The following is a 13,527-nucleotide window of genomic DNA, read 5'->3' on the forward strand; positions in this document are numbered from 1 at the left end:
GCTTTCATCTATACTCTAGTGGGTTTTCACAAACTTTAAATTCTATCTTCAAATACATTTGAATTTCTACGGAAAATCAGCGTTTTCATGTAGAAATAACTGCAATTACATAGCTTTTATTGATCGTTTCTGACTTATAGCTGACTTGTATCTTATACACGTGTTGTTACATTGCTGGGGTATAAGAACGGATACAATGTTCGGATTGGTCCACAGGACTTTCCGTAGTTTTCCCGTAGTTTTCCCGATGTGTTTACAGAAGTAGTTCCTCCCCTTTTTAGTAGGACAGCGAAATTGCAGTTTGTGTGTCAGCATGTTGTTATTAATAAATACTTATAAAGAACATAGCTAGGAACAACACATTTTCTACACATGTTGTAATATTAAACAAGTCAGTCTAAAAGTAACGTGTTCTCTTGATAACCATCGAGCTTGCCACAACGTTTGATGCGTTAGTAGCTAGTTAGCTACTTACAATAGCTAGCAGTAACGTTAGCTAGCTAGCTTGTGTTGATGTTTAGCCCAGTTTTATGGAACGTGAACAACAGTTGAAGGGTGTGCTGGAATAGCGAATTCCCCCATATATTCCATCTGTCTCTGCAGATCACCATGAACTGCCGTTCGGAGGCTCTAGAAGTGTCGGTGGAGGGAAGACAGGTGGACGAGGCCATGTTGGCTCTGTTGCACACTATCTTATTGCATCGCAGCACTGGGAAATTTCACTACAAGAAAGAGGGCACCTACTCCATTGGTACTGTTGGCACACAGGACATTGACTGCGACTTTATTGATTTCAGTTTTGTTCGTGTTTCTTCCGATGAGCTTGACAGGGCCATCAGGAAAGCAGTAGGAGAATTCAAGGTAGGCCTATATGATGACTGATTGTTTGTTGAAATGTATAGATATTATCCACTAAAACGTATAGCTAGATATTATATGGGTTATGTTATGTATAACCATACTTGTAATTTATTGGCATCCATTGCCCTCTGGATCTATATTGTGCTTTACAGGATGCCATGGGCAATGGGACAGATGGAATGGGACAAATCTCACTGGAGTTCTACCAGAAAAAAAAGTCCCGCTGGCCTTTCTCTGATGAGTGTATTCCCTGGGAGGTCTGGAGCATCAAGGTCAATGTCGTTAACCTGGCCAACGAGCAGGAGAGACAGATCTGCCGGGAGAAAGTGGGCGAGAAGCTGGGTGAGAAGGTGATCAACATCGTGGAGGTGATCAACCGGCACGAGTACCTACCCAAGATGCCCACCCAGTCAGAAGTGGACAATGTGTTCGACACCAGCCTCAAAGATGTCCAACCTTACCTGTACAAAATCACTTTTCAGATCACTGATACGCTGGGCACCTCAGTGAGCACCACCATGAGAAGGCTAATAAAAGACACCTTAGCACTGTGAGGGCACCTCAAAATGATGTGCATCTTAAAACATGGCTGTGGGTAGCCTGGTTCCAAATCGTTTGGGCTATCTTGTCAACTCTTATGGTTGGGATCATAGGATGACCATAGAAGTTGGCAAGAAAACACAAACAGATCTGGGACCAGGCTAAATTGTGGGCCTTATTGACTATGAGATGTAATTGCTTCATTGACATGGGCATTTGCAGGCCCGTGGGTGTCTTAACTATTAGTTAGTATGCTAGAAGTACAACCACCCAATGTCTAATCAGAAAGTAAAATCACTTTATTTTTTTTATTTCACCTTTATTTAACCAGGTAGGCTAGTTGAGAACAAGTTCTCATTTACAACTGCAACCTGGCCAAGATAAAGCAAAGCAGTGCGACACAAACAACAACACAGAGTTACACATGGAATAAACAAACATACAGTCAATAACACAATAGAAAAAGTCTATATACAGTGTGTGCACATTTGTATGCAGTCATTTTACAATCCTAGTTATCTATCCCTACTCTTTCTCTAAATGCACTTGTCAACACTGAAACATGACCTTTCACATCCGATAGTACAGAGTATAACATTGTCAAGTACCATTTTTGCTTTTATGTTTTTTGTATGAACAAAGTGCTACAAGTAACATGTCTGTCTGAAGCAGGTTTTCATTTAATAACTGCTTTATGGAAGTTTTAATTATCTTTTCAAGTAATTTTCAAGTAATTTTCTGATTTATGTTTGATATTTGCTTCTAAGAAAATGATGTGAAGAAAGATGTTTCACTTTTGAAAATAAAATGTATCACCTGAATTAATTTCACATTCCCAATTGTTATTTTAGAAAACCACCTGCTACTGTGCTTACTGATGTTAAGGACAAGACAGACCAACACGGACATTGGTCGTTCGTGGTGGGTTGCCATCCTATTACCTCTGACCACAGAACCTCGTTAATTATTTTATGATAATTTCCTGACTACACGTTGAATCGCCACACTTTATTGACACCCAGCAGGTGATTTACTGCAGACGGCCAATGTTCTTGTTGGCCTGTCTTGTCCTTTACGGGTTCAGATTTGTGCAGTATACTGCATACCAAGCATGCATCATCAGACAGGTCAACTTGCAAAGATGTGGAAGAAATCTTCCAATAAAGAATGAATAACTAAACAGTCAGGGCATTTTTTTAGGTTGAGAGGCCAGATGCTTTATTCAAAAGCATTCTTTGCCATTCAGCTGTATGGATGTTTTTCATCATCTGTTGCAAAGGTTACCTCTCCAATCATATATTTTTTATTCAGAGGATGACCTAAAGTTCCACATCAGTGCAGACCACAAATTCACTTCCTGATTCACAGCCAAAAAAATATGTAACCTCTGTCCAAGTGGCTAAATAGCTTGAAAAACATCTATGTGACCCATGGCAGTGACCATCTGTCCAAGGAATAACATTGCCACCTTTTCTCTTGGTCACATTAGTTAGCGGTTTTCCATCTGTAACAGTTATTTTATCTATAACAGCTCTGAACATGCCTGAATAATGTTGCAACTAGTGCAACCATGTTGAAAAAAATATGTTTTCAACCAGATTGCCGTTTCAATAGTTCCACAGTGGAAGCTAAAGCCAAGTACAGAGGCACTACTCATTTAAACACATACCAACTTCTCCTGAAAACTTTCACATGATTCAAGAGTGTTAGTTTCTTATTAACGCAATCCAAACAGTATACACACTCAATACCAAGGCAGCTACCGCAATATCACTCTTTATTACAGAAAGAATTCAAGCACAAAAACTGTAGAAAAAACACAAAATGGCTGCCTTTTATGTAAAGCAACAATAATGCAACCCATACAAATATGCATTATTGCAGAAATAGAATAATACTAAAGATATCTATTTTCATAAACAAACTAATTATAGATAAAAAATGTAAGGTTATACAAACACCGCCATATACACAAAATTATATTCAATTTCTTTGAACTCAATTTCTTTTTTTAAGATCTTCCACAAAAATTCAGAGCACAAATATAAATACATTGTTTTAACCTAACCACAGAAGTTAAACATCAAAAAGTTACATCTTTCAAATCTGAATATCAATATCTGTGGTTATTGCGGTCTTCTCAATCAGTGTACAAATGATAAAAACATTTATCATCAATAATTAAATCCTCTTTTCCAATCACAGCAACCCAAAAACATTGGACTGTTATAAAGGAACTATTTTCCAAATCCCACTTTTCCCCCTAGGGCAAGTCTTGCTTTCACGTTCTTACATTTTTTAAACCTTTATTGGCTCTTGGCTGTAAATCATTTAAAATATCCAAGTAAAAAAAGTAGTTAATCTGCAACGATTTATTGTGCTTCGTTTTAACAGAACATTTGTCAATTGTCTCAGGATGCATATGCTAAGACCATGCTATCAATTCACACGATTACTTGTGTAATTATCATACAAACTATTTCAGACTTCATCATACTGGTATTGAGCCGTCACAGAGCAGTGATACAATACCCATGTCTTTGGTCATTCAAATTCGTTCTTCTGTATGTATTACTATACAAGTTATTTTGTATTTTTGTACCAAATTAATCATTAAAAAACCACCAACAAAATCTACCATACACTATGCCCAGAAGGTAAACAAAACTTCTTTCCAATAAAGTACATATTTTCCTTATTCTTTACACAATAATCAATTCATGATGATCTGTAATTTATTGTGTGATACCTAAAATTAAAATAGAAATAAAGATAATTTATTTTCTCAGAATCTACAAAAAGTGTTTTTCCAGTTCTTATCCCCTTGCTAATCTATCTCCTCTTTGGTTTTGTTTACTTGTATAATCTACACGAAATATCACTAAGGCAATGACCAAATCTGAATAAAAAAGAATTAATATGAATAGTCAATATGAAAACCATAATTTTATGGTACAAAACAGATTATAGCTGAAATGTTAATGGGATGCAGAGGATCTAAAATAAAGATTAATATAACAATAATTAATCAATGTAATTTGACAAATATGCGCAATGTTAATAGTGAACAGAATTGCAAAGTGCATATCAATAAACATGATGCCTGATGCCACTAATATCATATTCATATTCGTCACGCATCAATCAACACAAATTCACAATTTAAGCAAAAGCACTTAACTGATCTTGAATTGTACAGTACAGCAATTCCTAAATCAAAAGACTTTTAATAGGTAAGGACGAGTCAAAGGGAGTTATCTGAAATATATTTACGCAGTATTAACAATGTCAAAAGCCAAGTAACATTTGTAAGGAGCTGATGACGAGGCAAATAGCAATTAATTGCACACATTCACTTTCACACCTTTACACCAACACACATGGCCACTGGAAAATATAACATGAAGGAAAGCCAACTACCAACAGCAATAGATACATTCAAAATCTTTCTTGTGTAGACAGAGTTGTATTTGATATTTTACGATGCTGTGAGCATAAAGTATCATCTCAGAGGCTCAAAACAGAGCACAGGTGTCGAAGTGAGACACATTCAAATGTGGCTATGGCTCTGCTCATGGCTCCAAAGACTAAAGGCAGTCTTGAATGTCCTGTGGCAGAGCTTACACATGTACTGCCTCTTAAACGTGAGGGCAGAGAGAGTGGGAGCATGGTAAAAAAAGGTTTCTGATTCCTGAGGGGTGAGAGGATTATCCACACTATCCGTCTTGGGTAGGGGGCTACTGTATGATCTGTCCATCTCCGGCCTCTTGGTCCTGGGCATTGACGACGAGCTTACAGGCTTCTCCTCCTCCTTAGCTACCACAGATTTAGCTACCACTGGCTCTGCCTCCATTGGTTTAGGTGGAGAAACTTGTGGGGCAGGTCGTCCAGTTGCTTGTGTGACCGCCGGTGGTGGTGAGGGGGAGGGAGACGAAGGGTGCCTATCATCGACCTCTCTCACTCCAGGTTCATCGGAGGTGGACATGTGGGACTGGAAGTGGCTCCAAAGACGAAAGTTGGTCCTGAAGGCCTTATTGCAGATGTGACAGATGAAGGGTTTGATGTGGCACAGCAGCTCCTGGTGGCGCTCCAGGTCTTTGTGGCCACCGAAGAGCTTGCCACATTTTTCACATGGCCAAACACCTGGCTCCTCGGGCTCAATGGAGGCCCCAGACGTCATGTCCTCCCTCTCGCTCACAGCCTCCTCAATGGGCTCCTCCTTCACTGTCAGCTCGCCATGATGGTCGTTCTTATGCTGGCTAACACTCAAGTCCTCGGGCACGAATGATAAAGAATCCTCTGAGTCGAACATAGGCGGACCTGAAGAGTCACTGTAGATGATGTCCTCTCTGGAGCTCCCCGCTCCCACAGACTCCTGGGTATGGAGCGGCCTTCCGAGGTGGTCAGATACTTCTCCATTGATCTCCTCCTGATGGCTCAGCTGTTCCTTAACAGTCATAATGTTGTGGTTATGAACCTCCACCTGGTGTCTCCATATGCTAAAGGAGGACTTGAAGGTCCGCATGCACTCCAGGCAGGTCAGTTTCTTGTACTTGCAGTGTGCTTCGTGCTCTTTTTTAACCGCTGGGCTGGAGAATCGGAGGCCACAGTACGGGCACACGGTTGCGTGTCGACAACCCCTCTCGTGGTCTCCCTGCTCAAAGTGAGAGGACAGCTTCTCATTGCAGAGTCTGCAGGAGTAAACCTCTGTGTCTGTGTTCTCTCTCTGACCGGGCTGGTCCTGGTCCTTTTGGCAGAGACTGCTCTCTCTCTCAGTCTCTTGGTTGGCTCTCTCTGCAGGGTGTGTCTTCAAATGCTGCTTGAACTGAGACAGAAACAAAAACGTTTTCCCACAGTAAGGGCATATCAAATTTGACCTGGACCTCAGGCCACCTTTTTTGGCAAACACCTGAGACTGCGAACCCTGCTTATTCCTTCTCAGCTTCATGAGCAAGGCTTTCTTTATTTCTCTCTCTCGCACAATATCAATCAGCTTCCTCTGAAACTTTTCATCCAGCTGGAACGAGCTGGAGGATGAAGCAGGGTTTTGTACCACTCCGTGCTGGGTTTGGCAGTGGGTCCAGACTTTGAAGTTGGTGTGGAAGCGTTTGTGGCAGATGTCACAAGCATATGGCTTATCTGGGTTGTGATACATGTTAACATGGCGGTGCAGTCCAGCTTTGGATCTGAACACTTTTAAACAGTTCCAGCATTTAAACATCTTGCTCTGCCTGGGCTCATCAGTCCAGTCTCCATCATTGTCGTCCATGTTGGAGTTGTGAGGTACAGATTCTGACATGTTATTTTCATCTTCACGTGGTAAATCATGTTTGTTCACACCTTTGGACTTTTTGAATGGGTACCTTCTGTTGTCTCTTCTCACCTTTCTCTTTCCAGGGAGATTATAAAATGGCTTAGTAGGTCCTTGGTCAAAATTAATTTCAATGTCTTTTAGGTTTACTGGTAGAGAATCTCCTACTGTGATTCTAATGATCTCTGAGGGGTCAGACAGTGGGCTGCTAGGTTCTGTCTTCACATGGAACACCTCTCCCTGAGTTTCTTCTTCATCATCATACCTACTGGGGTGCCTTGACCTGAGAAGAAGTGGCGGAACCACTTTCACACTGTGTTTGTGCTCACTCTGAGTCCCTTCCTCTGTCTTTGCCACCATCTTAACAACAGACTGTTCTCGGCCTTGCAGCTTATTGAGCTCCAGCGTTGGGGAGAAGACTGGGACGGGACTGTCCATGGATAATGACCTGCGCAGCAGGCTTTTTATGAGTGGGCCACTCCTGTCAATGGTCTGGATAGGCTCCCCTGCCGAGCCCTGAAATGTTGATTTGGGTCTGTAGAGCCTCTGCTCCACCTCCTCTTCTTTAGTGCTGAGATCAGACTCAGTCTGTAACATGACTGTTGGAGATTCACTGAAGGAGACTGAGGAGGTGAGCTGGGGCCTTACTGATGACCCTGTACGTGATGATGTCTTCCCCTTTAAGATGGAGGCATATGAACTGATGGGCTTGCTATCAGAAGCCTCACTAGTTGCTTCAGCTGATTTTCTGGGATTGGATGCAGTGTTCCTGGCTGGTTCGTTTGGATTCCTGTGTCCTGAGGGCTCTCCTTGATAATTTGAACTGTAGCGACTGGGGCCGGGAGAATCACCACCTCGGTTCTGGCGCATAATGACACTCCTCGGCTGGCTGTCGTTGTCATCTTCCTCTGAGAAGGACAACCTTTTTCTGGAGACGCAGTAGGACACATGCGGCCTTGTTGACATGATGTTGGTTAGAAAGGGGATTCCTAGACTGTATCCCATCTCCTGGATGACTGCCAGGCTGCCTCTGTCCACGAAGAGGGAGGATGAGTATATGTAATTCAGCACTACCTCAAAGGCCTCAGGCTCACAGAAGTCCAACTGTATCACTTTGTGGGTGTCAGACAGCCTCCGTGTGAACAGGGATTGGAAATACTCACTGCTGGCAGCAAGCACACTCCTGTGGGCTTGGTACCTCTGATCCCCGACAACCAAGACTGTGTCACAGAGCTGCCCCTTCAGGCGCTGCTCATTGAGCATCCCCAGGACCGAGAGGCCATGGGAGGGATTACTATAGTGCACCAGACTCTCCATTCTGACTGAAAGGCAAGAAAAAAAAAATGGATTTTAATTTCAAGACCCTTAGTTTGACTAACATTTTTCAGTAAAAAAAATTAAGGAAGGAGTTACCTAAACATTTAGGAAATACATAAAATCAAACAAACTATGTGTCAAATAAATCTACCTAAAGAAATAAATAACAGCAGAAAAGTTGCAAAAAGTATAAGAATCTAATAACATTATGCCAAATTCTTATATGACATACAGGTGTGACAATGTTTCAGAAACTTCCCCAAGTTTCTGGCAAATTTGCTGAAAACTAAATGGTGTGCCACAAAATGTTGCCAGTAGTTTGCAAATGTTTGCACCTAATGGTGAATCTGTGGCAAATCTTTGGCAGCAATAATATTTATTGCCACAAGTGGCAAAGAGTTCGCCAGAGATTTTTTTCTGGCAGACAATTCTCTCAAGATTCAATTTGAATCTGTGGCATAACTTGTTGCAAAACATTCCAAGACCAGTAACCGTTGATTACATAATCAGCGGGATTAGAAACATCTGTTGAAAAATGGAAACCAAGCTATTTTAGCTAGCTACCAAAGTTGTCCTGTGAGTGTCTAACTTATTAATTAAACTTCCTAGTGAATAAACTTCAACATTTTATTTGGTAAATGACACCTAGTTAGCAATGTCATGTTTTATGGGATAGAGTGAAACACATTTTGTTGATACCAGTTTCATTCTCAGTGCCAATGACTGGCTAGTGCTTAGCTAGCTAACGTTAGCTATCCCATTTTTGCACAATTAATGTGATAGGTAGCGAAGCTAGCTAACTAATGATTTTCCTAAACATTTATATTTTTGGGTGAATACGTTGCTGTCTTAATACCAATATGCATGCCAATATGCTAGTGTCACAGTTCAGTATCATGTTAGCTAGCACAACTGCTAAGGTAGCAACAATATGAGTTGATTTGACAATAATGCAACATTTATTTTTTGCAGATGGATACCCTTCCCCTACCAGTGGTGTTGGAAGAGGCAGAGAGGAGGATGCATCAACACCCTGGAAATATGTTTGCGGTGTAATCACTCATAACACTTTTTTTGAGTGATAAATTAGTATTGTCTTCAAGATTGATAAAGTAAGCAAATGCATGTATTCTCAAATGTAGCCCATACATTCATTCTTTGTAACAATCATATCTTTCATTGCTTAAAACTAGTAGAAGCTAACTCATCTTGATCATGATGTTCCTTCTCTTGATCTAGAAACAATCAGTTACAAGGCAAAAATACAGATTGAGGCCTTCAATCAAACTGAGGACAGAGAAATATTTGTGCACCAGACAGGCCAAGACTTCTTGCATGCATGGCTTTGAGATGTAAGTTACACTTTACAAAATGCTGGGTTGTTTGGATGACCCAATTGCTGGGTTGCAGGCATTGGGTCAATAGTTTGGTTGTTTTCTGTAAAAACAGCAAGGTTGGGTAGTTGGTACTGGGTTATTAAGGTTGGGTTATGGCAGTGCTGATTTTAGCATGTAAATCTTGGTGGGGCAAACTCAACCAATTATTTTAGATGCATGTCAGCAAAGCCCCTGCGCAATGCAACACTACAAAATACATTATGGATATCTGACCCAGCCAGTGGGATAAGTTCACCATAATGTGAGCACGTGTCAAGACGTGGCAACTAACAAGTCCTCTAGTGCGACTTAGTGAGTGGAAAATGGCTAATGTTATTTAGACAAACTAAGGGTGTTTTGGCAGACTGAAAACTGTGAAAACGGTAAGTAACAAACGTTACAAATTATGAATTTGATGGTTAAATTTGATTCAGGTTAAATAGGTTGTCCTATCATAATTAGGTAGCTAGCTAACGTTAGCTTGAGCATTAGCGAACGACCATTAGCTAGCCATTTTCTGTGCTAATATTTCTGGCTTGTGGTAAGGTTTACTAGTTAGCTAACGTTAGCCTCGCGACCATGCTCGAGACGCTAGCTTACTGGAGTGTTGTCGCAGAATATAGCTAAATGTGCGTTCATTGAATCAGATTGCTCATTCATCACAAAACCCTCTGAAAATTCCAACAACCTTAATGATGAATGACTATGTTTGTTTGGTGTTTTCTGATTGTTTCAGTACATGCTTGGACGAAGGACTTCCACAAGGCCACCATCTCCAAAGTTCACTCAAAAAGGCAATAGTCCTGAACAGGGTATGATTTAGTTTTGTTTTAATTATTTACATTTTGTTAATGATTTTTTTTAAACTTCCATTGGTTGAAATCTATTGCTCAGTTATCACTTGGCTCATGTAAATAATTCTGTAGTTGCCCCTTTAAACATCCTAAGGTCAACATCCCCATCCATAGTGTTCACATTTCTCTCATGTATGTGTTGTAGCTACATAAAAATATTAAATAAACAATTTATTTGAGAAATATCTAGTCTTTGCTCTTTTTACCATGCTGATGATTTCAAGATGTATTGGATTTATTTGTATCTGTTAAGACATTTAATACATGTTTAGTATATTTACTACATTTAATGTTTTAGTTTTTCCCTGGTCTAATTTGCATATTCATACTGAGTTTGCAGCAAATTTGCAGCAATCAGAAAGTTCATCACAAGTTTCCCAGAATTGATCACCAGAAGTTCACAAATTGGCGCAAATTTACCGCAACAGTCTGCCACAAAACCCATATGCATGTGAAAATATGAGTTTGCTGCAAATTTGCAACAAATTGTCCAAAGACTTGACAACTGTTTGCCAGAAACCTGATTTTTTTCGGTAAGAGGTATTTTGCTATGCAGTCTGTGCCAACAATTTATTAGTGAAAATATGCCTAGTTAGTAAATACTTAATTTTCAATTTTAGAATACCAAAACACGTATTCTGTAAATCATGAAGAGTACTGCATTAGACTATCCAACCTTTTTTAGATCAGCAACTGGTAGGCGGTTACTGTATCTATCTGTGCTATGAGCGCAAATAACATAACGCATGCGCATTTATAGGTTCTATTTCGATTACATCATGTCTTTAATCAGAAGACATGGCGGGGGGCATATTTAGAAGGAACGCAGATAGCGTTCATTCCGTTGCACACAGAACTGTGGACACCGGTATCAATTGCATATGATTACACAAACATGTTTGGTACATTCCATACCAGAAAAGTTTAGAACGCTGCGCCCATAGAATGTGTCTGAGGAGAAGCCAGGGGAGCAAGCATTAGATAATAAGCGAGACGTGGCTAAAATTCCTGATGACACACAAATTCAGCCGAAACTGGTTTTAGAACTCTGGCAAGTATCCTCTCCGTAATGTACTAAATAGGTTAATTACATCTAAAACAATGACGCGGTATATGGGCTGTTTGTTACCGTTGTTGGTGGTGAAATCACGTAATAACTTTGTGTTAATGTTTCCGAAAGAGAAACGTAAAGAAACAGAATAAAACCACAGTGCTCGAGAAACGAGTGTGTGGTCACTGTGTGCGCACACACCCACTACTGTATTTTCTCCCTGGTTAGTTAAAGCGCAGACGCAGCATCTACAGGAGCAGACAGAGCAGTTACTCGTGGGGTTTAGAAAAGACGAAGAAACCACCTCAGAGTTACGTCAGGAAGAAAAAGCTTTTCTCCAAACAAGAGTCCAATGTAGAGCACTAGCGCAAGACAATCTCAACCAAAGTAGTTTCATGGCTTTCTAAACTTACCCCTATGTATTCGTTCTGTTTCCACGCAGCACACTAAAGACTTTATATCAGAATTATGTTGAGTGTGTGGTAGTCGTGATTCCATCCATCTTGAATTTGACGTCATCCCACTCCAGGGATGAGGTCATCGCATAGAACGCTCGTCACGTGCGCTGTGAGCTGATAGGCTGCTTTATACCATGTAGGCGGGAGTGTAGGATATGACAGGCAGATTTAACCATCTTAAAGTGACAGGCCATATTTTCGTTCTTTGACATGTGAACAGGCCCTTGGGAAGCAACACCAATTCACTTTTTTTTTTTAACTGTCATATTGCTATCAGGTCAACATCGCTGTCTCAGTTGCAAAATATCAATATTCTGTTCTTTAAAACCATAGATGGATACTGTTAAATTATGTGGAATTACATAATTAAATGCAGAATGTATTTTTCTCTTATTGTTGATGTTATTTTTATGTTGTATCTAAATGACGACAATCAAAGCACGGGGTAATATCTGCATTTGACATTGGTGGATGAATGCGTTTCTCTGTAACCAGATCCACTGTCCCACTGAAACTAATTAAAGACATGTGATTAAAAATGTCATTATGGCACCTCTGCTCTCCCTCATTACAGATACCCAGAGGACGCCTGTTGCTCTGTTTATCCGACCACATCCTGGAAAGTCTTCATGTAGTACCGTACCTCACAAGCGGATAATCCAAGGAAGGTGTGGCACTGCTATTGCCTAATTTTGACATGTATGTACAATCTGTGTGTATATGCGAAGACTTTAAGGTATGCAAATAAACTGGATAGAACAAGCTGCACCTGAGTGGGGGACACTATGATTGTGGTTCTGCAGTTAGGGCCAGTCCCATAATCTGTGGAACTAAGTGATATGATGACACCTGTTAATGGTTGTTGTGTCACTCAGGTTGAGCCACCCCTCTTCTCTGAGAGCACCCTCCCTCACCTCCCTCCAGCACAGCCTGTATGAAAAGCAGAGTTTCTGGGTGAAATTGGATCTGTTATATTCCTGTGAAATTTGAGGTGCACGGTTGTGGGTGGGAATTTCCCAATGCTAGTGTGCAGACTCCTGTAGAGATCCACGCATCCCAGAACACTTGCGTGATACAGGAATTTCTGGGATAGTAAAATCCCAATTATGCATTAGTACATTTCAGGAAATTTCCAGACGGTGCACATCACGTAAATTCTCAAATGCCACAGGCGCGTGCCTCTCTACCTCATGTGTTGCAAGAGAAGCTCAGTGAAAAGAAGCCATATCTTTGTGTCTACTTATTTATCCTGTTTTCAGGTTTATAACAATTATAAGCATGGTTTCTATAGATAGCATGTTTATCTAAACTGATGCGTTTTTTTTCTGGTTATTTTGATATATAATTTAAGTGTTTTGAGCAAGTGAAAAACTAGTGAGATTTTCTCATTCATATGAGTGTAGCCAAGCTAGCTAACTTTGTCTATAAATCAGTGAGAACAAGATGGTCTCAGATGATTTTTATTTCTGATGGAACGTTTGTACATATGAACAACACTAATGATATGTACAGTTGAAGTCTGAAGTTCACATACACTTAGGTTGGAGTCATTAAAACTTGTTTTTCAACCACTCCACAAATTTCTTGTTAACAAACTATAGTTTTGTTAAGTCGGTTAGGACATCTACTTTGTGCATGACACAAGTCATTTTTCCAACATTTGTTTACAGACAGATTATTTAACTTATCACAATTCCAGTGGGTCAGAAGTTTACATATAATAAGTTGACTGCCTTTAAACAGCTTAGAACATTCCAGA

At 40.3% G+C, this 13,527-nt stretch overlaps 2 protein-coding genes across 2 annotated transcripts; one reads left to right on the forward strand and one right to left on the reverse strand.

Annotated features, from left to right (window-relative positions):
• The first annotated feature begins 253 nt into the window (after positions 1 to 253).
• Positions 254 to 2,231, forward strand: LOC120057076 (autophagy-related protein 101-like). The gene is made up of 2 exons (XM_039005467.1): positions 254 to 861; positions 1,014 to 2,231. Exons 1-2 carry the CDS (start codon positions 610 to 612, stop codon positions 1,413 to 1,415), a joined length of 654 nt encoding a protein of 217 aa, XP_038861395.1. The 5' UTR covers positions 254 to 609; the 3' UTR covers positions 1,416 to 2,231.
• Positions 2,232 to 3,161: 930 nt separating this feature from the next.
• On the reverse strand, positions 3,162 to 11,843 carry LOC120057075 (zinc finger and BTB domain-containing protein 21-like). Its single transcript, XM_039005466.1, has 2 exons — positions 11,724 to 11,843; positions 3,162 to 8,034 (listed from the first exon to the last, which is right to left on the reverse strand). Exons 1-2 carry the CDS (start codon positions 11,827 to 11,829, stop codon positions 4,952 to 4,954), a joined length of 3,189 nt encoding a protein of 1,062 aa, XP_038861394.1. The 5' UTR covers positions 11,830 to 11,843; the 3' UTR covers positions 3,162 to 4,951.
• Between the last annotated feature and the right edge of the window lie 1,684 nt (positions 11,844 to 13,527).

This window comes from Salvelinus namaycush, chromosome 12 (genome assembly GCF_016432855.1).
Source record: "Salvelinus namaycush isolate Seneca chromosome 12, SaNama_1.0, whole genome shotgun sequence".
In the NCBI taxonomy this organism is placed as follows: domain Eukaryota; kingdom Metazoa; phylum Chordata; class Actinopteri; order Salmoniformes; family Salmonidae; genus Salvelinus; species Salvelinus namaycush.